Source organism: Hirsutella rhossiliensis, assembly GCF_020360975.1.
Source record: "Hirsutella rhossiliensis strain HR02 chromosome Unknown scaffold00012, whole genome shotgun sequence".
NCBI lineage: Eukaryota > Fungi > Ascomycota > Sordariomycetes > Hypocreales > Ophiocordycipitaceae > Hirsutella > Hirsutella rhossiliensis.
The window spans coordinates 1332039-1352931 of record NW_025408678.1 but is presented as its reverse complement, the minus strand read 5'-3'; the positions used below and the strand labels follow the sequence as shown (position 1 = coordinate 1352931).

Below are 20893 nucleotides of genomic sequence, written 5' to 3'. Positions count from 1 at the left end.
TGTGAGTCAAGAGCTCGACGACCATCTTTCTCCGAAACGGCCACGATACCGACGACTCTAAACCTATTTCCCTATCCACGGTCAACCCCCCAAATAGCTTCGGCAGGCTCGAAACACAATGGCAACCACGACAGCATCGGAGAGGCTCGTCCTCATCCGCGAGAACCTCGCCGAGATTCTGAACCCAGAGATAATCGAAAAGATTATTGAGGAAGGCCGCAACCCCAAGATTTACTGGGGTGAGCGGGGGAAAGCTTCATGTGGCATCCTTGCGCAACAGCTAATGTGTCTGAACTCGCAGGAACCGCGACGACGGGCCGCCCTCACTGCGGCTACTTTGTCCCCGCCATCAAGATAGCACAGCTGCTGGCCGCCGGCTGCGATGTCACCGTGCTGCTCGCCGACATCCACGGCTTTCTCGATAACCTCAAAGCTCCCATTGAGCTCGTCGCACACCGAGTCGAGTACTATCGGTTTGTCATAACGGCCATCCTCGAGGCCGTCGGCGTGTCGACCGAGAAGCTGCGATTTGTCCAGGGCAGCGACTACCAGAAGAGCGCCGAGTATGTCATGGACGTCTACAAGCTCTCGTCTTTGATATCGGAGCATGATGCCAAGCGAGCTGGCGCCGAGGTGGTCAAGCAGACGGACAATGCTCCCTTGAGTGGCCTCCTCTACCCGATCCTCCAGGTCCTGGATGAGCAGTACCTTGACGTTGATGCCCAATTTGGAGGTAAACACTATGTCATACAAACCCTTTTTGCAATTGACTCCAGACTAACCTCTCCTGAGGACTTGACCAGCGCAAACTCTTTGTCGCCGCCAAGGATTGGCTTCCTAAGCTTGGATATAGAGAGGTAAGTCCGGATTGCGACTCGCACTTGCGACCGCGTCACCTTGTCGCAAGGGCTAACAGGCTTCAGCGCGCACACATCCTCAACCCCATGGTCCCTGGACTGCACGGGGGAAAGATGAGTTCCAGCGATCAAGGTAGCCATCTTCCCATGGCTCACAAGTCCCTTCCCAGTATGTTCTATGCTTAACTCGGCGTAACAGACAGCAAGATTGACCTGCTCGATGCCCCGGAGGCCGTGGCCAAAAAGATCAAAAAAGCCGTCGCGGCGCCCAAGGTGGTTGAGGAAAATGGCGTCCTGGCCTTTGTCGAATATGTCCTGCTCCCGGCGGCGGCGTTGCGCGGAAAGCGAGAATTCTCCGTTGACCGAGAGCGAGATGGGTTGGAGCCATTGGTCTACTACGACATTGCCGACATGCATCGAGACTACCAGAACGACGTGGTATGTTCCCTCGCTCGCAGCATACGACGACACAACTGACCCTGGAACAGCTGAGTCCCCAAATACTGAAGCCAGCTGTGGCAAAGGCGCTCAACGACCTTCTTGCTCCGATCCAAGCAGCCTACCAAGCCTCCAAAGAGTGGCAGGCCATTGCCCTGAAAGCTTACCCTCCGCCTCCCAAAAAAGAGAAGAAGGTCAAGGACAAGGGTTCCCGCCACCCTGGCAAGGTAAACAACAAAGAACTGCCGATCCGCGAAGCGCCCGTAGGATGATAGCCTTTTCACGGTCCCGGCGATGTGCTCGTCGGAAGAATTGAGCGACATAGATGACCCAGCGAGCGAACTGATTGAGGAGCTTCATACATCACCACCGCTCTGGGCCAACATCTGAGATAGCTAGTTGCCATAGTACGCTAGTAGGCTCTGATCGTGTTGTAAACACTGCAAAGATCGAGCCGTAGTGACTTCTCCACCGCTCTAAGTCTGTTTAGCAGCAAATGGTGCCCGGCTTCACTCGTCCTTGAATAGCCATCTTCCGCCGGGACGCATCGCCTCGCGATGACGCTCAGCAACGGCCTGTCTCTCCCTCTTCGCCGCCTCGGCCCTGTCCTCCTGAAGCTCCTGCGTGCTGGGAAAGTCGGCATTCCAGAAACCTGGCGGGGACTGCATGCGAGAGAAGCGGTGCCTGTGCTTGCCGTACTTGTTTGCCAGCTCCTGCGTCTTGGCCTCGACCCAGAGCTCTGCCTTCTCTTCCTTGCTCATGCTGGCGAGCCGGTACGCGTGATCTCCCAAGTACACCTCCAGCAGCTTCTGCTCCTCCATCCGCTGTGTGGGGGTCAAGGGTGGATCTGGGCGCTGTGAAAGGGCCAGGGCTTTGAATTGCTTCCCGCAGCAATGCAGATCAGTGCAGCCGGGCAGGCACGCCCTCTCTCCCTTGTCTCTGACGACGTCGGCAAACGCAAAGTCGTGGCCGTCGTTTGCCAGCGGGCTGACCTTGAAATCATCCAGCTGCAGCTCCGAGAGCGGCTTGGCCCGCAGCTCCGACGCCGGCTTTTTCTTGTTCTTTCGCGAGGGAGACCGCTCGTGGGCCCTGTTCTCGCTTGGTGGCGGAGCTGGCCGCGGGGTTGAGCCAACCTTGACACGCGGAGACTTGCCAGGCGGAGCAATGTCCTTACTGAATGGAAGCCTGCGGCGCTCTGGGACTGGTGATTGATCTTCCGAGGCTGTGTGCCTCTCCCAGTTTCTGCTAGCCGGACGGGAAATGACCGAGTCGCTAGGAACAGCGGAAGGACTATTCAAGAGCGTGTGCAATCGGCTCTTGGCCGATGCAGGCGCGGCAGTCGGACTCTGGCCCTTCGCCGCAGACGGGTTTGCTCCATAAGCATCACCGTCTTCCGCGAGGACAGAGATGGCGAACGCTATGCCCCTCCTGAGTGGGCGCCCATCTGGTTTGCTTTCTGCCAACCCACGCTTTTGCACATTGACACTGAGTGGCGTGAGCACCGAGGGCCGTTTGCTCAGAGTCGTTTGCTGCGGTAATGGTTTGTATCCGGCAGGCGCCGCGGAGGGCGCCGCAGATGACGTCTTCAGCCTCGGCGTGGCCGTGTGGTCTGCCGGTTCGGGTTGTTCTGCTTCCTTCTGCTTGCGTGGCGTTACGATTCGTTGCTCTATTTCGCCGAGATCGACGTTCTCTTGCGTGCCACACGCAAAGTGAATCCTTGAGAGTATTGGACTTGAATCGTTAGTCGGCTCCGCCTTGGGTCGTGGCTCGACCGTGGTTGGGATGGAATCGCCGCGCTTCCGTTTTCTCACCGCACGCTCGGAAACAAGCACTGGTTCATCGGAAGATGGTTCTTGCTTGATGAGAAGGCGGTAATTGGGCTGTGCGGGAGGCAGCTGAGGTAACTGTTCGCTCGACCCGTCGTCGGTGTCGCCCTGAGTGGATTCCGCCTGCTCGTTTGAGACTGTCTGCTCTGCTCCAACAGTGGGAGTGTACAAACAAGGCTCCGGACCGCACGCAGTGTCTTCAGGCCGCTTGTTCAAAGAAGCACTAGCATCCCGCATTAGTGCAGTGGCATCGACATGAGCAGTGGCAGAAGCCGGGCTTCGAGGAGACTGGCTCCTCGGGTCGAGAATCTTGATTCCAAGCTTCTTCTCGGCCGTGGAGATGAGTCTTTCAAGATGTTTCGCCCGGCTGGCCCACCCGTCTCGCTCGTCTACCCTTTTGCGAAGTGCTGCCTTTGCAATCTTGAAGTTTGCGGAGAGGGCATTGAATTTGCGGCGAAGTTCGGAGTGGTCGGCTTGCAAGGCGGTCACATCAATATCTTCAAGGGCTCGAGCCGAGTTCAAGCTTGTCGAAGAAGCAAGGGCTGTCAAGGTTGGACCTGCAAGCGCTGCGGTTGTCGTAGACGCTGGAGTCTGCTTTAGCATGGCGTATGCTGTCGTTTGCTCCGAATTGGAGGCTGCGGGCTCATGCAACATCAAATCGTCGTATTTTCCATCCTTGACGGACTGGAGGAACTGCCTGAGCAAGCGAGTGTTCCTGTCTTTCTCTGCACGACGTCAGCCACAGGGTGCTGACGCGTAAAGCTGGAGGCCGCAGACTCACCAGCGACGAGGTCATTGTCTATCTGCTCGCGGAACCGATCGAGAGCCGCATACAGCGCCTGACGTCCCTTCTCAAGCCGGGGTCCGTCCGCTGCCATGACAAGGAGGGGGCCGTCGGAGCATGTGTTGGCCATTGACGTCTCCCAGCGCAGTGTGTTCTGGTAAAGACGCGTATCCACCGGCCCAGGAAAGAGACGCCAGACCACGTGACCTCGACCAAACCACTCAGCCTACTGTACACGTTGCACGGAGCATTCCAGCAATGAGATCAGCGCAACGAAAAGCAATGAAGGGCCGAGAGGCGCAAGGCATCAGGCTTGGCAGTGAAGTTCTATGGAACAGAGGCTGCTGGTTTGCTGGTTCACTTCCGTCTATGCTTGTAGAACTGTTGACCGCATTTCGCGATGTTTCCGAGTAGCTTTGCTTGTAAATGAAGGAGCTGAATCGCTTATTCGTGAGACGTTGTGAATGCTGAATGACATCGCTGCAGCCCTTCTCCCCTCATGATGATTCTGATGCCCTCGGCCGGACGGTGCGGTGCCACAGGCCGTCGCACAGTGGATTCTCTCTGTAGTAGTGCGCTACGGAAACCCCCGCAGCGGCGTCGGCCATAATCTTGGCTCTGTAAACGACGGCGATTGGCACTGGTCTCGCGCTGTGTACACCGCAGCAGCCGATTTTCACTACAGCCGCAGCGCCCCATTAAGTCACCTTCCCCCCACCGCCGTTCTCCAGCTCCCTCTGCTTCCTCAACTTCCACTTTGCGACCGTCTTCCTGGACTCCCACCAACCACCAACGCTCTCCCACATCGGCAGCCCTCACAGTCGCCAACTCGCCTCTTCTGCCGTCTCCTCTGGTAAGTGCTTTTCACTTCACTCATTTGTTCCAGCCCCAGGCCGCGCCGTCGAGGGCATTTCAAGTGTCTCGGCAGAACCGCGGAACCATTAAATTTGTTCCCTGCCATGCAAAATCTCTATCCTGCCCCGCTTGCATTTTGCACCGTTTGTTTTCTGGCCAACGCCGTGGCCAATTTTTCGAGCACCGTTATCGCACAGAAAAATCTCTGCATTCTTCGCCTCAATGAGAATCTCCATCCTTACATTTCGCAGACACTGCTTTCTCAAAATCGCACCCCAATTCCGCAGTGGTAAGTATCCAAGCTGCTACACCACGTGCCCTCGGCCCGCTCGGTCAGCGCTCGCTCCCTTGACAAGCAGAATCAACACCGCCCGCGTCGCTTCGTCATTGTCAGAGCGTCCTTGTACGGTCTCGACAAGTTCACACCTGCTAACGCTTCGGGTCGGTAGTTCACGCGTCAACCCAACTCTCAGCCAGAATGGACAGTTTCGCGCGAGGCGCGTGCTACTCTTGTGAGCACCCTTCCCTCTGATCAATCCTTCGGCCATCGGTTGAAGTTTCCAACGGCAATGACTGACAGGGATTGATCATGCGCAGGCGGCTCCAACGGCCATCAGGTACGCCAAGACGCTCGGGCTATTCTTGAAGAAATCGCTAACTCATCGACATGCAGGCCCGTGACTGCCCGACCAAAGGTCCTGCTAAGTGGTGCGTCCCGTCTGCCCCATCTTCGTGCGTTCCCCAGCTAACCAATAATTCAGCTACAACTGCGGCGGTGCGTAATAATTCCTGGCATTCAACCGGTCGCGATGATGCTAATTTTCTGCACAGGCGAAGGTCACATGAGTAAGTTGTTGCATGCTGCACGTCTTGAAGACATCGTCACTGATCCACTCTCCAGGCCGAGATTGTCCTGAGCCCTCCAACTCGGGAAACAACGTCAGGGCCTGCTACAAGTGCGGCCAGCCTGGCCACATCTCCCGTGACTGCCCGTCCAATGTTGGTGGCGCCAGCGGCGGCGGCGGCAGCGGTGCCATGGGTGCCGAGTGCTACAAGGTAAGGACGCGCAAACTACCGTCGTCCTGACATCAGCTGACAATGCCAGTGCGGCGAGGTCGGCCACATCGCACGCAACTGCCCCAAGGCTGCCGCTTATGGCGGCGGCTCCTACGGTGGCAGCTTCGGCGCTGGCGGCGGCGGCGGCGGCGCGGGCAAGACCTGCTACTCTTGCGGTGGCTACGGCCACATGTCTCGTAAGACTGCACATGCCCCTCTCTAAGACGGCGATGCTGACCTTTTGCTTGCAGGGGAGTGCGTCAATGGCATGAAGTGCTACAATTGTGGCGAGTCTGGCCACTACTCTCGTGACTGCCCAAAGGGTGGCGAGGGTGGCGAGAAGATCTGCTACAAGTGCCAGCAGCCCGGCCACGTCCAGGCGCAGTGTCCCAGCAACTAAGGATGGCCATGACCGTGTTCTCTCGGGGCTCTTGCTCCGCCGGGGAGGAAGTTGGCGTGGCAGCTGCATGATACCCACGACGAAGTCATAGTCCTTACTATTCTCTTTTTTTCTTTTACCATCTCCCGGGAACCTCTACACAGAGTCTTAACGAAAAAGTTTTTCCTTTCTCCACTATGTACGATGGACGCGAACCCCATGTGGCTGGGTCGCAACTCGCGTTGCGCGGACCTTGGGAATCAAGAGCACCAGGTTTTATCATTGCGGGGATCTGGAACGTCTCGGAATTGGATTCGCCCTGCAGCCGACGCCTTCGAGGACGCGTTGGCGGTCCTGACGTCGGGAAGGGAGACGAAATGGTGGCGGATGCCAGGCTGAGCAGGATGTGGGCAGTTCATGGCGGCATCCTGGCATGATGTCCTCCCCCGTTGTCCCAACGCTTGCCTAGGGAGCAACCTGGCCTGCTCTGTTTGGTAGCCAGGACAAGATGAAGATTGCTGTAGATCTTGAAGGCGATCAAGGCCAGACTTGCGTGTGAAGTGCGCGAGTGAGCAGATGTTTTATTTTATTGCAACTAACCAACTGGCAAGGGGCGTCGAGCTGGACACAAACGGCAATGTACATGATACGGGAAGGTGGACGGTTCATATATATTACACTTGGGCGGGACAAGGAGCTCTGTCCAGGAGATGGGAAGCTGGCTGGGGACTGGTAGCCACGAACAGGGACGGCCGTTTTCGAAACGCTTAGCATCACAGCATGGCCTTTGGAAAATTGCGCATGGCCTGCCTGACGCCGAGATCGCCCAGGACCTCCTCGGCACCACCGAGGATGGCGTCGAACTTGTATGTGCGGTTGAACATTTCGATGTGCTTGCCCATGCCCGTCTGGGTGAGACCGCGGCCGCCCCAAATCTGGACGGCCTCGTCGGCAATTTCGTGGGCGGCGCGGGTACAGCTCATCTTGAGCAGGCCAATGGGGCCGGCGAGGTGCTGGGCCTGCTGCTTGTAGGGCATGTGGCACATTTGGTAGGTGACTGTCTCGAGCCACGACTGGTTGGCCTCGACGAGGGCGATCATCTTGGCCAGTCTTGTTACGGCGAGGGGGGGGGTTGGTCAGCGGTGCGCGGCGCACAAGCAAAGGGAGGGCCTACTCACTTTTGGCGGATAACGGGTTGATCGACGAGGCGCTTGCCAAAGACGAGGCGTTGATTCGCCCATTTGAGGCACTCCTCGACAATCATCCTGCACGCGCGGACAGTACCGCCTACCGCCCTGGTCAGCACGCAACCTCTGCTTGCATCGACAGGCCCTTTCGACTTACAAGCCATGGTCCACCGCTCATGGTTAAAGTTGCTGAGGATGACGTGGATGCCCTTGTTTTCCTCGCCCAGAAGGTTCTCGACGGGGACCTTGACGTTGTCGAAAGTAATGTAGCCGGTCCCGGCGGCCGGGGAGTAGGACGTCTTGATGGCCTTAGTCTCGACGCCCTCGCCTCGCTCGATGAGCATGACGCTCAGCGAGTTCCCGGTGCGGACGCCGGTGACAAAGTAGTCGCACCAGGTGGCGTTGGTAATCCACTTCTTGGTGCCATTGACAATCTGCCAGCAAGCGATGAGCAAATCGGTGCTGGAGCAGGACAGATATGGAAGAAAGGGGGAGAAGAGGACGGGTAGGGGCCTTGTTGCTCACATAATGCTTTCCGTCGGGCGTCAACTCGGCCGTGGTACGGAGGCCGGCCACGTCTGACCCGGCAAAGGCCTCTGTAATGGCGAGGCACAGCTTCTTCTTGCCGGAAAAGACCTCGCCGGCAATCTTATTCTTCCATGCCTCGTCGCGGGCAAAGTTGAGGACGGCCGTGAGGCCGATGGTCATGCCGGCCATGTTGCCATCCTGGAAGCCCCTAGTCATGGTGCGGGTCATTTCCTGGGCGACGATGAGGTCGTGGAAGTAGTCAAACTCGTCGCCCTTGACGGCGCCGTTCATCAAGTCGACGCCGTGGAGGTGCTTGCCCGGGCCAAGGCGCATGTGCAAGATGCCGAGGCGGCTCATGTGGTCAATCATGTCCTGGCTAATGTACCTGCCCGTCGTCTCGCACTCCTGGGCCTCGGGGACGAGGTGCTCGTCGGTGAACTCGCGCATGGCGCGCTGCAGGCGGCGGTGCGAGTCGCCGTAGTAGGGGCTCCGGAAGGGCGGGGAGAGCCAGAGGGGCTCGGCGTAGGGGACCTTGCTGAGGTCGCCGGGCTGCGGGGAGATGACCTGGGGCTGCTCGCCGTCGACGGTGCCGAGGGCGAGGTCTTCGTACTTGCGCAGGACCTCGTGGCGGTGGAGGTTGTAGAAGGCCTGGGTGGCGTCCTGGCCGGCGACCTGGCGGAGGACGGCCTCGCCGCCGGGATGGGCGTCGACAAAATCGGTCAGGTCGTAGACTGTGCTGTCGATGATGCACCAGAGGGAGTCTTCGGAGGTATGCTCGCGCACCTCTTGGCGGGTAAAGGTTTGGGACAGGGAGGGCATTTTGTGTTGTTTTTCTGCGTGTCGAGGTGATGAGCAGGGCGATTGGGGGACGAGAAGTCGAGTGGCGGGCGTCGATTGCTCGATGGGTGCGGGTGGTCGGAGTCCTTGACAAGCTTGACGTGCGAATCAGAGATGAAACCGACGATGATGCGAGAGACGTGCTGGCCGACGCCGAGGATGAGGTGCCGTGAGCCTCGGCCTGGAGTGGGGGGAGGGCGGACGGGCCGGAAGGTTGGAATAGCTGTGTCATGATTGGACGGAGCTGCGACAGGAGCAGATCGCGGAGAAGGTGGGGCCGCTGTCGTTCCTGCCTTGTACGTACTGTACATCGTGTGGCCGCACCTCTTTCTTCTTTACGTTTTGAACGGGCCAGTCTCCATTCATGGTCCGTCATTGACGGCCTCTGCAAACGGCCGATGACTGATGGTGGAGTCGAGGTGCGTTGCGATTACAAAACAGTTCGGTGCACTAATCACTGTATAGCTACACGGAGTTGTCTGGTGGCTAGCTGAGCGGCCAACATGTGACCAATGCAGTGGTGCGTGTCATTGCTTTCTCGTCAGTCCCAATCCCTGTCGAGTGCATCTCGTTGGTCGCTTACCAGCTCGGCAGAGGCCGATGGACCCAACGGGGAATGCGGTGCGGCACTGTGTAGACTACCGTCAGCAGGGCAAAGGCCAACAATGCCCCATGCCCCTACTGGGCACCGGCAGCCTGCGTTGGGTTCTTTGGCTTTCTGCGGGCAGACAAGGAGTCGGACGTAAAAGCTTGACTCTCGATATGCTCAAATACGAGGTACATAGGTAGGCACATACACAACATACCTAGGTACCTATGTACACAACATAAGGTACCTACCTAGGTACCTAGGTAGGTAGGTACCTACACAAGCGCAGGTGGATCGGGTCAGGGTGCGTGCGGTACATGGCTGTACTTGCCCTCGCCAGGATGCGAATGGGGCGCTGCAACAACACGCTGCAAGAGCACGCTGCTGGCGGCGCGGTGCACGAGGTACCCTGGGCTGCCGGCATGTACCTTGCTGTAGTCGCGCACATGGTGGGGTCGCCCGCCGACGCAGCGCTCGCGCAACGGCCCGCCTCGCATCTCAACTCTCGTTTTCTCCCTCACTCGTTGAGCGACGCCCCGTCAGCCGTCCTTGGCTGGCCACTCTGGGGATCCATCGTTACCCACTCTCCCTCCTCCTCTGCGCTCCCCTCCTCACCTCCTCCCCTCCTCCCCTCCTCCTCTGCGCTCCTCTCTCTCCCCCCTCCTCCACCGCGTCAGTATGCTCTCCCGCTCGTCATGTCCAGTCCAGGCCCGTCCGAAAGCCCAGCGGCCAGCCGGCCATTGCCTCAGTCACCTCAATCGCCAGAAGCCTCTGCACGAGAACCCCAGCCCTCGCCTCCGCCACCTCAGCTGCCAAAGGCGCCTTCACGGGAACCCACCCCCCCGCCGCAGCCGGCCCAGACGCCTCCGACCAACACCCAGATCCCCTTTGTAACGACACCCTCTCCCATGAATCCACTGATGAAGCTCGCCGCTGACCACCACGCCCGCAGAACGAGGATGACGACGATGTCGATTCCGCCATTGGCGACGGCGCAAGGTCGGTCAAGCCTGGAACCCCCACGGGCGAAACGACCTGCTCACTCGTCGTTGCTTTCCTCGCTGCAGTATCGATTCCTCGACCGCATCCCTCAACGACAGCATCTACGACTACCGCAGCATCCACGGCCGCACCTTTCAGAGCTCCAAGACGACCGAGTACTGGGGTCCCAACGATGACCGCCAGAACAACGGCCTCGACATAGCCCACCACTTCATCACCATGCTCAAGGGCGACCGGCTGTTCGAGGCCCCCCTCGCCTCGCCCCCCTCAAGGGTCCTCGACGTCGGCACCGGCACTGGCATCTGGGCCATCGACATGGCCGACGCCTACCCCTCGGCCGAGATTTTTGGCACCGACATCAGCCCCATCCAGCCCACATGGGTGCCCCCCAACTGCGTCTTCCACATCGAGGACGCACAGCTCGAGTGGAGCTACCAGCCCGCCATCTTTGACCTGATCCATATTCGCGGCCTCTACGGCAGCATCGGCGACTGGGCCGCCCTCTACCGCCAGGTCTATCTCGCCCTCATCCCCGGCGGCTGGCTCGAGAACTTTGAGTTCAACATCACCATCTACAGCGACAGTCCCGAGGTCCGCGACAACCCCGACCACATCTTCAAGCGATGGTCCAAAGTCTTTCTCGATGCTTTTGATCGCATCGGCAAGACGGCCCGTATCGGCCTCCCGGGCAACATGGCCAAGCTCATCAAGGAAGCCGGCTTTGTCGACGTGGTCGAAAAGACATACCAGGTGCCCTGCGGCGGCTGGAGCAGCGACCCCAGGCTGAAGAACGTCGGCATCTACAACCTGGCCTTTCTCGAGGAGAGTCTCGAGGGCTTTGCGCTCTTCATGCTCAAGGAGATTATGGGCTGGCAGTACGTCGAGGTGCAAATGTTTGTGCTCGAGATGCGCAGGGCCATGCGCAACTTCAGGCTCCGCCCGTTCTATGTCGTGTGAGTGATGCCCTGGCGACGGCGTGGGTAGTCATGCCCAACTCTACTGACATGCAACGCAGGACCAATGTCTATGCTCAGAAACCCGAGTGGACTGTCTAGACACTGGTCGAGCAGGCATGGCCCTCCCGCGACCGGGGCTTGATACCCTTGAGGCTTGTGTACTGCTTTTCGGAGCAGGGAAAATGGTGTTGTTTGATATCTTGTTGCCTGTAGGCCATAGTGACAGGCCCAGAACCTCCATACAAACTGCTGCAATGTACATGTTGTGAGCTAAATATTGCAAAACTCCATCGTACCATTCTTCACAACCTGCCTGACGTGGGTATGCAAGCGAGAGCACACAAAGAAAGGGGGGGAATGCATCCCAGATTCCCATCCGTCGCATATCACGACACGCGGTCCATGACTTGCACCCACATGTCCGAGATCATAAAGAGGCCGAGGCAGTTGCGTGTCTTCCAGGGGCGTGTCGGGTGGATGAGGGCCATTTCGAAATTGCGCATCAGCTGCGTGGCCAGTCAGTCAGGGGGGGCGCCCAGCAAGGAAGGGCTCAAGGGGAGAAGCCGGAAAGGGGCAACAACAGGGAAAGAGGGCGAGCAACCTCAAAGATTGTCTTTGATATCTCAATCATGGCGACGGGCCTGCCGAGGCAGCGGAAGCGCGCGTGGCCAAAGACGAGCTCGTTGGTGCGCACCATGGCGGCCAGACGGTCCGGGTCCGGCTCGAACCAGCGCTCCGGGCGAAAGACGTGGGCGTCGGGCCCGTAGACGTCGCGGCTGCGGTGCATGGCGAGGGCCGAGTAGCCGATGGAGACGCCGGCGGGCAGGAAGACGGGCCGGCCGTCGACGACGACGGTGTCGCCGCCGGCGGGCACGTCGCGCGCAAATATGTTGACGGCGGGCGGCCAGATGCGAAGCGACTCGCGCACCACGGCCTGCAGGTAGGGCAGCTGGCGCGCCCGGGCGGCCTCGACGATGCCGTCGGAGCCCGTGGCGGCGGCCTCGGCGTCGACTTCGCGCTGCAGCTTGGCGTGGACGCGCGCGTTGCTCATGATGTGCAGCAGGGCGCCGCGGAGGGCGCCGGCCGTCGTGTCCGAGCCGGCGACGACCTGCTCCAGCGCCTCGGAGCGCAGGTCATGGCCCTCGATGCCATGGCGCATAAACGACGCCAGCATATCCTCGTGCCGATGCGCCGCCGCCGCCGCCGCCGACGGCCCCTTGGCCCCGACACGCTCATCGACGGCGCGGAAGCACGCCGCCATGACCCGCCCGTAGCCGCCGCTGTCCTCGGGCGAGGGGGCTACGAAGCGCCCGATGCCCGGGACGTGGGCCAGGCGGCTCAGCCCCGTGGCCAGGGCGGCGTTGGCGGCGACGAGGCCCTGCTCGCTGAGGCGCACGTGGCCGTCGACGTCGGCGTTGCGCGGGAGCATGCCGAAGGAGCGGCCGAGGCCGACGCTGCTGATGACGTCGAGGGTGAAGAACTGCACCTTTTCGCCCAGGTCCATGGGCTGTGTCGCGGCCTGCGCCGTGGCTGGCAGGTAGTGCGTGCGGATGAGGGCGAGCAGCTCGGCGAGGCGCTGGTCGATGGTGTGCTCGAGCTCGAGGTTTTCTCTCCCCGAGTACTGAGAGACGCTGTGGTTAGCCCCATGCCCATGCTCTCCCACGGACACGTGTATCCACGCGTGTTAGGTTATCACAAGACACACACGCACCCCCGGGGCCATCTGCTTCCGCCGCACGTCGTGCTTGCGGTTGTCCGTCTGGCTAAAGATGTTGTCGCGCCGGTGCTCGAGCCGGCAGGCGTGGTAGTACCAGTCGGAGCGCTTGTAGCCGGGCTTGGTGTTGACGTGGATCCAGACGTCGGGCGACGAGGTGACGAGCACTCTGGGCGCGACGCGGGCGATGGGGCCTCGAAGACGACGGTCAGCGAGGACAGAGAACGACAAGGAAAAGGGGGGGGGGGGGTGGTTCCGCACCATACTTCTCGTTCACCTCGGCGTACCACTCATGGTTCCGGTGCCGCAGCATAGCCAGGCTATGAGGCCAGTCGGACAGACCCGCCCACAGCGGCCCGCCGAAGCGCCGCAGCCGCGCGTAGACGACGAGCCTGCGCACCAGCCAGAGGCATGCGAGGCCGCAGAGCAGCGGCACCGCGTGCTCCGCCGCGAGGGCGAAGAGCCACATTGCGAACCACGACGGCCTGGACCGGTCAAATGAGGTCTGTCTTGACGCTGATGCGAGGGAGCGTTGGGGCTTAGGTGACGGGAACGGGGGCGTGTAAGTGAAGATGTTGGCTCGAGGATGACGACGGAGCACCGCGCCATGGAAACTCTAACCCAATCTATCGGAGAGCGGGGAACCTTCAAGCTTAAAGGGGAGGGGAAAAAAGAAACGCGGCTGATGCCAAGAGGGTCAGCCAATCTATGCCGCATCGCATAATTGGGTTTAATCCGGGGTTGCGACGTCAAGCTGCTTGGCTTGGCCCATCACCATCACCTACAGCCGGCCTACCCTGTACGTCTACCGAGTACTGTAACTTGTATGCTTGTGCATACACGTACAACACGTACTATACTCCGAAAGCCGCAACCTCCTCGAGGCGTTTGCATTCGCTTCCATGCATGTACATGCAAGACACGCACCCTTGCTTTTGCTTAACCATCCTTGTACAGCCACTATGGCGTCTGCATGTGTCGTGGCCAACCCCGCTCAAGTGCTTTGCCGGTCAACCATACTCCGTACCGTATAAAGGAGAAGAAGAGCATCTCGGTACTTTTTACCCAACCCGCTGGCACAAAGCCGTCTCTCGTCATGAATGGTACATATATGCACATACCCCGTACAAGCACCCGTAGACACCGGCAACCCCCCTCAGCGAAACGACGAGCTGTACCCCAGCCAGTCCGCCTCGGGATCCGGGTTCCTCGGCGTCCCGTCGCCCGCCGCCGCCGCCATCCCCTGCATGAGCGGGTGGCTGCCGCCCGGCGTGATGACGGGCCCGCGCGCCGCCTCGGGCATCTTGGGATAGTTGAAAAAGTCAAAGATGTCAATGCTGTCCAGCTCGCTTAGCGACACCGGCTGCGACGACGTCTCCTCCAGCCCGGACCGCCGCGTCGACGTCGTCAGGCTGACCAGGTCGTGGGCGCTCCTGACGAGAAACTGGGTTAGCAGGATGCTCAACAACATGGAAAGGGGGACGAGGACTTTTTAAAGAACTTTCAACAAAGGGCCAGCCAGACAAGGGGACAACTAAAGTGAGCGCTCACCTTCTCATGTCCGCAAAGCTCCCGTCGCCTTGCCGCCCCCGCTGCACCACCCGCGCCAGGATCCGCGCATAGTTGGCCGCCACCTCCCAGTACTCACCGACGTAGCCGAGGATGTCGATGAAGAAGTCAATCTTACTGTCGACGGGGCCCCCGACCGCGGCCGCGTGGACGACGAGGAGCCGCGCCGCGACCCAGAGCGAAAAGGCAAAGGGCGGCCCCACGAGGTCCAGGCCGTCGGCCTCGTCGACATCGCGGGTAATGTCTCGCAGGCTCTGCACCGCCGCCAGGCACCGCTGCATGGCGTAGTGCGACGGCGGTAGCAGCGGCGGCGGCGACGCACCTGTGTTCGGGCCCGGGGCCGGACCCGGGTAGGCGGCGGGCGAGTGCAGGCGCACCACCGACGTCACGTAGGCGCTGTGCAGCATGAACCAGTTGGCGACGCGGCTGGCCGGGTCCGAGTGGCACAGCGCCGAGATGCGCCCGTACTCGCTCGGCAGGCTCTGCAGCCACCGGTCCAGCGCCGCGTCGAGCGAGCGGTATGTGTCGCGCCACCCGGCCATGTCGGCCGCCGACGACACGTCTATAGGCCGCCGCACGAATTCGTGCACCCGGCTGAGGATCCGCAGGATCTCGCAGTGATACGAGAAGCTGCCCAGGTTCTCGGACCGGTCAACGGCGTAGGCGCCGTGCTGCTGCTGCCCCGACTCGAGCGACCTCGTCTCGACGGGCACGTTGCGCGAAAAGAGATCGTACGAACACGGCAAGACGCGCCTCATCTTGCCGTCGTCGAGCATAAAGTCAAATGTCGTCGTCGCCACCGTCGCGTACCGGTCCAGCAGGTATACCATCCAACATAGCCGGCGACGGCCCTCGTCTTCGATCCACGACTCGGGCCGCCCCACCGCGACCCGCCGGACGGACCCGGACCGGGGCACGTCCTCGGCGGCGGCCGACGACAGGTACATGCTGTTCTCATTGCACAAGTCGAGGTGGCGCACGTTTTGCGCCAGCAGCGACAGCAGGTTCCACCCGCGCGGGCCGTTGGAGGTGCCGAGCTCGTCGAGGGACAGGATGACGAGGGCCTTGAGCGCGGCGACGCTGACGTGCTCCATGGCGAAGATCATGACCGTGTGCTTAGATACGGCGTGATAGTGGGCGCGCATCTCGCGCGTCAGCCGCGAGCCCTTGAGGAACCGCAGCGTCGTGGCCACGATGGCGTGGAGGAGGATGCGGTCCACCTCGCTCAGCGACGTGGACCCGAAGAAGATGCCAAACGTCGACTTGCGGTCCAGGATCGGGCACCACGTGTTGCAGTGCTTAAAGTACAGGTCCACCAGGGTGTAGACTATGTCATCGGAAGGGAGGTCAGCTCCGCTCGAGAAGGATGAAGGGCCCGCTCGGGGAGCGGAGGCGACCCGCGAGGCATGTTCCGAAGGGTGGATGGGTGGAGGGGGGGCCGAGTCTCCCCCGGCCAGAGATAGGGTGGCGGCCGTCGCCGTTGTCGATGGAGGTCCCGCCATCAGGGAGGACCGGGGCTCGCCGCCTCGCAGGCCATCTCGGCCGCCGTCCGCCGAGTCTCGCCACAAGGGACTCGAGTAGGCACCAGGGGTGGTGCCCTGGAGAACGGGAGTGCTGGCCGAGAAGGCGACTGGGAGGGGGTGCCCGGTGGAGGCGGCGTGGTCGGCGGCTGAGGGCAGCTGATGAAGGCCTTCGACGTGGCTGCTGCCGGTGGGCGAGAGGCTCTGGACGGGCGGGAGACCCGAGGGGTGGTGGTCATGAGCAATGTGGTCCTCGACGCGGCGCCACAGGGCCTGGAGGAGGGCGTCGACACGGTTCACCTTTGACTCGAGCTCGAGGGTGAAGCCGATGCGGCTGCCGGGCTTCTGCCTCTCGAGATAGACGCAGGTGCGGTTGTGACGGGCGCACCACGAGCACGCGGGCTCGGCCCTGTCGCACTTGACCTTGCGGGCCTTGCACAGCTCACATCTGCTCGGAAAGCGTCCGTCAGCGTGCCATTGTGATGACCAGGAAAGGGGGATAGAAAGAGGGGTGGAGCAGCTGACGATGTCTTTTGATACTTGATGCGCTTCCTCTTGTTGCCGGCAACCGAGGCGGGGCCGTTATGCGTCGTGTCGTCGTCGCTCGACCCGCCCTCTTCGTGACTGAAGGCCGAGTTGGCCTCGTCCTCGGCCGTCGGTACCGGGTGTGCATTGATGTCTACCATGGCTATTCCATGGCGGTGCCAAATATTGGATCTCAAAGGTCCCCACAGCCGGGAGCGAGAGGCCGACGTTTAAAGCAGGAGACGGGGCACGTTTGCCTCGTCCTTGCGAGAGAGAAGAGGAAAACGTTGACTGGCTTGGCTGGTGGCTGACGCAGAGCAAAACAGTCTTCTTGGAAGCCTCGCCTTGAGGCGATATTAGGGGCTGAACCGTGCAGCGGCAGCAGCAGCAGCAGCAGCTTGCTGCATCAAGCAATGACCGCCACCTTCAAAAAGCCCCTAGTTTGCCACGGTCACCACTCAACTAATTCCAAAGCGTCGCAACCCCCTTTGTGCCTCTCCTGGACGGACCGGGATGAGAAAGGCAGGGCGACTGGGCCAGGGTTTGTTGTTGCGTCAGGAAGCGCCGCGAGAGTTGGGCGTGACGAGGGTCAGGACGAGTAGAGCAAGGGCCGGCGAGCCACGAGGTGCTCTCGGGGTCGCTCGGCCGGCGACAACGACGTTCTCGGGGATTGAAGCGCGAGTCGGCCCCGAGCTGCTGTGGAAGAGGATGAGACGGCGATCGCTGTCGATGACCCCGAGGGAAAACGGTGGGCGAGCAGATTATTAAAGCCAAAGACAAAAAATGCCGCTTGCTCGTTGTTGTCCTTGGAGGCGTACGTGCGGAGCCGACGGAGCGGATGGCAGTGGGAAAAGAGGTGGAAAGGGCAAGGAAGAGGATAAAGTGAGGAATGAATGAAGTTGACGGGGTGGCGTGAGCCGGATAAAAGCGCCCACCCTGTGTCGCTGGCTGGCTCAAGGCGTGCGCTGCCAGAAACGTCCACAGTGGGTTTATTTTGTCTTCGTTGGAGGCTCCACCGCCATGAGGTGTCGCATGTCGCACGTTTCGGCAGCGGGCGAGGCTCAAGCCCCTCCCCTCGACAGGTACCGCCAGTCGCCCTAGACTCCCTAGACTCCCTAGACTCCCTAGACTCCCTAGACTCCCTAGACTCAGGCCTCTCGCCCACAAATCCGAGCTACCCGAGAGACGAGACGGGACGAGGCGAGAGCAGCAGCGCTATGAGCTCCCCCAAGTGCCGCGCTGCTTGATTATCATGCAAGCTATCCTTTTAGCGCTTGTCATTGCAACCTAGCCTGTTCCTTTGTTTCAAATCTCGCCAGGTAACTGCACTGTACATACTTTTTCGACTCTTGGGCAACGCGAGCCCGGGCCCGTGAGCCCACCCCACATCGACAGGACATCCCCGTTAAATAGCACACTCTTCCAGGGGGACTTGCACGCCTGTAGGGTCAGCTCCTGATTGGTGGACGTCTGGCTTGCTTCTACAGTTAGTACAGTCGTCGAGGCCATCCAGAGCGGCAGCCGCCACCATCGCACGCACTTGCAGGCGGCAAGGTACCGTTGCTCGCTTCTGGAGAATAGACTTTGGCTCTCTCTCCTCTCTTATCTCGTGCTCCTCTTCCTCGGAAATCCCATCTCTTTTGGATACAAAGAGCCCCCCCTCCCCGCGCTTATGCCAAAGTCTGCCCGAGACACCATCATCCAGCCACCCTCGCAACAAACAACAACAAGGCCGTTCGGTCATGATATAAAGTACAAGCGGCTCACGCCCAACAAGGCACGCCCAACAAGGAAAGGAAAGAGATGAAATCACTCGCCACCGCTAGTAGTTGGCCCAGCCCTTGCTCATCTGCACAGCCTTTTCCCAGCGCTCGAACCGCTTGGACGCGACCTCGGCATTGATGGACGGCTTGAACAGGGTCCGGCCCTCGAGGTTGACGTTCTTGAGATCGTCAAACGACTTCCACACTCCCACCGCCATGCCCGCCGCAATGGCCGCCCCCAGCGCCGTCGTCTCTCGCATGCCTGGCCGGGTGACGGGGATGCCGATTAAGTCCGCCTGAGTCTGGACGCACCATGTTAGCAACATCAAATGACACCGTCCCGGGCAGGCTCCCACTCACCTGCATGATGAGGTCGGCGTTGCACATGCCGCCGTCGACGGCCAGCTCCGTCAGCGCGTGGCCGCTGTCCTTTTCCATGGAGTCGAGAATGGCCTTTGTCTGGAAGCACGTGGCCTCGAGCGTGGCGCGCGCAATGTGTCCGCGCTGCGTGTAGGCCGTGATGCCGAAGATGGTGCCGCGCGCGTCGTCGATCCAGTAGGGCGCAAACAGGCCGCTAAAGGCCGTGACAAAGGTGCAGCCGCCGTTGTCCTCGACCGTCTCGGCCAGCGCGCTGAGCTTGGAGCTCGACTCGATGAAGCCAAAGTTATCGACGAGGAACTTGACGCTCGACCCGGCGACGGCGATGCTGCCCTCGAGGGCGTACATGGTCTTGCCCTTGCCAAAGTCAAAGGCCACCGTCGTCAGCAGGCCGTGCGACGACACGACGGGCTTGGGGCCGACGTTGTACAGCAGGAAGCAGCCCGTGCCGTACGTGTTCTTGGCCAGGCCGGGCGTGAAACCCTTTTGGCCGACGAGGGCCGCCGACTGGTCGCCCAGGCAGCCCGTGATCTTGGTGCCGCGCAGGACGGTGCCGGCGAGGGAGCCGTAGGCGGCTGCGTCGGCGGAGCGCACAATCTTGGGCAGCAGCACCTTGGTGCGGTCGATGCGGAACCAGTCGAGCAGCTTGCTGTCGTAGTCGAGGGTGTCGAGGTTCATGAACATGGTGCGCGAGGCGTTTGTCGGGTCCGAGACGTAGACGTTACGCGCGGGCCCGCCGTTGAGCTTGTAGGCGAGCCAAGTGTCGACGGTGCCAAAGGCCAGGGTGCCGGCGTTGTAGGCGTCCTTGACGGCCGGCACGTTCTCGAGCAGCCAGAGCAGCTTGCTGACGGAGGGGTAGGTGGACAGGGGCAGGCCGCAACGCTGCGTCAGCTCGCCGGAGCCGATGCGCGCCTTGAGGCGGCGGACGAGGTCCTGGGCGCGCGTGTCGGTCCAGACAATGGCATTGTGCAGCGCCTTGCCCGTCTTCCGGTCCCACACGAGGGTTGTCTCGCGCTGGTTGGTGATGCCGACGGCGACGATTTGCTCGCGCGAGTGGCCCTGCGTCTCAAACTTGGCGACAGCGCCGTCGATGCACTGCTCGACCGACGAGATGAGCTCGTCGGGGTTGTGCTCGTGCCAGCTACGGGGGAGTCAGTGGACAGCAGGCGCGCATGGATCAAGCAGGGCCGACTTACCCGGGGTTTGGATACAGCTGCTTAAACTCAATCTGGTGCAGGGCGACAACCTCGCCGTTGCGGTTGAAGATGAGGAAGCGCGTGCTCGTGGTGCCCTGGTCGATGGCGCCGACAAAGGCGGCGGTGGCGCCGGGCTTGGAAGGAGGAGCCATGGCGGCAGTCTCTGCTGTTCAGGAGAAGAGGAGCTCGGTTTGGAAGATCTGAAATCAGGGACACGCGACAAAGAGGCGCAGACCGAGTGTGGGGGGGGAGACAATGAAGCGGCGGGGAACCGAGGAGGGCGGGCGAGCGGGGGGAAGATATGAGGAGGTTCTTGGAGAGGCTGCGGGGGATGATTGATGCAGTTGAGGTGCGGGTTTGGGAGCTGAGGCTGAGAAGGGGGTGAGGGTCGCCAACGAGGGAAGGGGTCTGGCCTCGGTGTTGAGATCAAGACGCAGTGAGGCATTCGACGAGACAGGCGCGCTAAATTAAACCGTGCCTTGGCTCAAGGTAGGGGCATCGTCATCCATGCCCCCCTCGTGGGGCCCCTTCCGGGCTCCCCCGCTTTCTTCAGCATCCTGGCCTGTTTCTCCACATCCGCCCCAGAAGCTGTGGGGGAGGAAAAAATCGACGCTGGTCACGGGGCCAGCAGCAAGGCCGAGAAGCCGCCATGGATTGGCGCTTGGTGCTGTGCATCTCAAACATCGTCGAGGGGCCAAGGCGAGCAAGCTAGGCGATGCCATGACACGGGCGCTCGGGGTTTGGGGACCGAGCTCGCTCGAGGCTAGAAGCTGGTCTAGAATATGCATGCGCCTGGCCGTTTGTTGGTTTTCCTTTTGCTCTGCTCGTGATGGCGGCTGACGCCGTGCATAGAGCCGACACGTTGTCCATGACGGACATGCCCCCTGTGCGGTGTTTGTTGCCGCAGCGTCGGATTAGGCAGGGAAGAGGAGAC

At 60.9% G+C, this 20893-nt stretch overlaps 8 protein-coding genes across 8 annotated transcripts; 3 read left to right on the top strand and 5 right to left on the bottom strand.

Moving 5' to 3' along the window:
• Positions 1-118: 118 nt before the first annotated feature.
• HRG_09363 (tRNA synthetases class I (W and y) domain-containing protein) lies at positions 119-1567 on the top strand (the record flags this gene model as incomplete). Its single annotated transcript, XM_044867834.1, has 6 exons — positions 119-239; positions 302-733; positions 793-857; positions 924-990; positions 1057-1295; positions 1346-1567. The coding sequence occupies 6 exons, from the start codon at positions 119-121 to the stop codon at positions 1565-1567; spliced, it is 1146 nt and encodes a 381-aa protein (XP_044717094.1).
• Positions 1568-1804: 237 nt separating this feature from the next.
• On the bottom strand, positions 1805-3999 carry HRG_09362 (DNA repair protein Sae2/CtIP; the record flags this gene model as incomplete). Its single annotated transcript, XM_044867833.1, has 4 exons — positions 1805-2406; positions 2470-2712; positions 2764-3846; positions 3903-3999. 4 exons carry the CDS (start codon positions 3997-3999, stop codon positions 1805-1807), a joined length of 2025 nt encoding a protein of 674 aa, XP_044717093.1.
• Positions 4000-5238: 1239 nt separating this feature from the next.
• On the top strand, positions 5239-6216 carry HRG_09361 (zinc knuckle domain-containing protein; the record flags this gene model as incomplete). The annotated part of the gene is made up of 8 exons (XM_044867832.1): positions 5239-5272; positions 5358-5377; positions 5434-5468; positions 5522-5535; positions 5592-5606; positions 5662-5816; positions 5866-6013; positions 6068-6216. 8 exons carry the CDS (start codon positions 5239-5241, stop codon positions 6214-6216), a joined length of 570 nt encoding a protein of 189 aa, XP_044717092.1.
• A 752-nt stretch (positions 6217-6968) lies between these two features.
• HRG_09360 (cytochrome b5-like heme/Steroid binding domain-containing protein) lies at positions 6969-8729 on the bottom strand (the record flags this gene model as incomplete). The annotated part of the gene is made up of 4 exons (XM_044867831.1): positions 6969-7305; positions 7374-7482; positions 7540-7816; positions 7908-8729. The coding sequence occupies 4 exons, from the start codon at positions 8727-8729 to the stop codon at positions 6969-6971; spliced, it is 1545 nt and encodes a 514-aa protein (XP_044717091.1).
• A 1302-nt stretch (positions 8730-10031) lies between these two features.
• Positions 10032-11393, top strand: HRG_09359 (methyltransferase domain-containing protein; the record flags this gene model as incomplete). Its single annotated transcript, XM_044867830.1, has 4 exons — positions 10032-10226; positions 10289-10335; positions 10404-11291; positions 11354-11393. The coding sequence occupies 4 exons, from the start codon at positions 10032-10034 to the stop codon at positions 11391-11393; spliced, it is 1170 nt and encodes a 389-aa protein (XP_044717090.1).
• A 287-nt stretch (positions 11394-11680) lies between these two features.
• On the bottom strand, positions 11681-13477 carry HRG_09358 (cytochrome p450 domain-containing protein; the record flags this gene model as incomplete). The annotated part of the gene is made up of 4 exons (XM_044867829.1): positions 11681-11800; positions 11896-12915; positions 13006-13202; positions 13270-13477. The coding sequence occupies 4 exons, from the start codon at positions 13475-13477 to the stop codon at positions 11681-11683; spliced, it is 1545 nt and encodes a 514-aa protein (XP_044717089.1).
• Positions 13478-14164: 687 nt separating this feature from the next.
• HRG_09357 (fungal specific transcription factor domain-containing protein) lies at positions 14165-16783 on the bottom strand (the record flags this gene model as incomplete). Its single annotated transcript, XM_044867828.1, has 3 exons — positions 14165-14441; positions 14560-16545; positions 16638-16783. The coding sequence occupies 3 exons, from the start codon at positions 16781-16783 to the stop codon at positions 14165-14167; spliced, it is 2409 nt and encodes an 802-aa protein (XP_044717088.1).
• Positions 16784-18444: 1661 nt separating this feature from the next.
• Positions 18445-20111, bottom strand: HRG_09356 (glycerol kinase; the record flags this gene model as incomplete). The annotated part of the gene is made up of 3 exons (XM_044867827.1): positions 18445-18687; positions 18746-19904; positions 19960-20111. The coding sequence occupies 3 exons, from the start codon at positions 20109-20111 to the stop codon at positions 18445-18447; spliced, it is 1554 nt and encodes a 517-aa protein (XP_044717087.1).
• Positions 20112-20893: the final 782 nt, after the last annotated feature.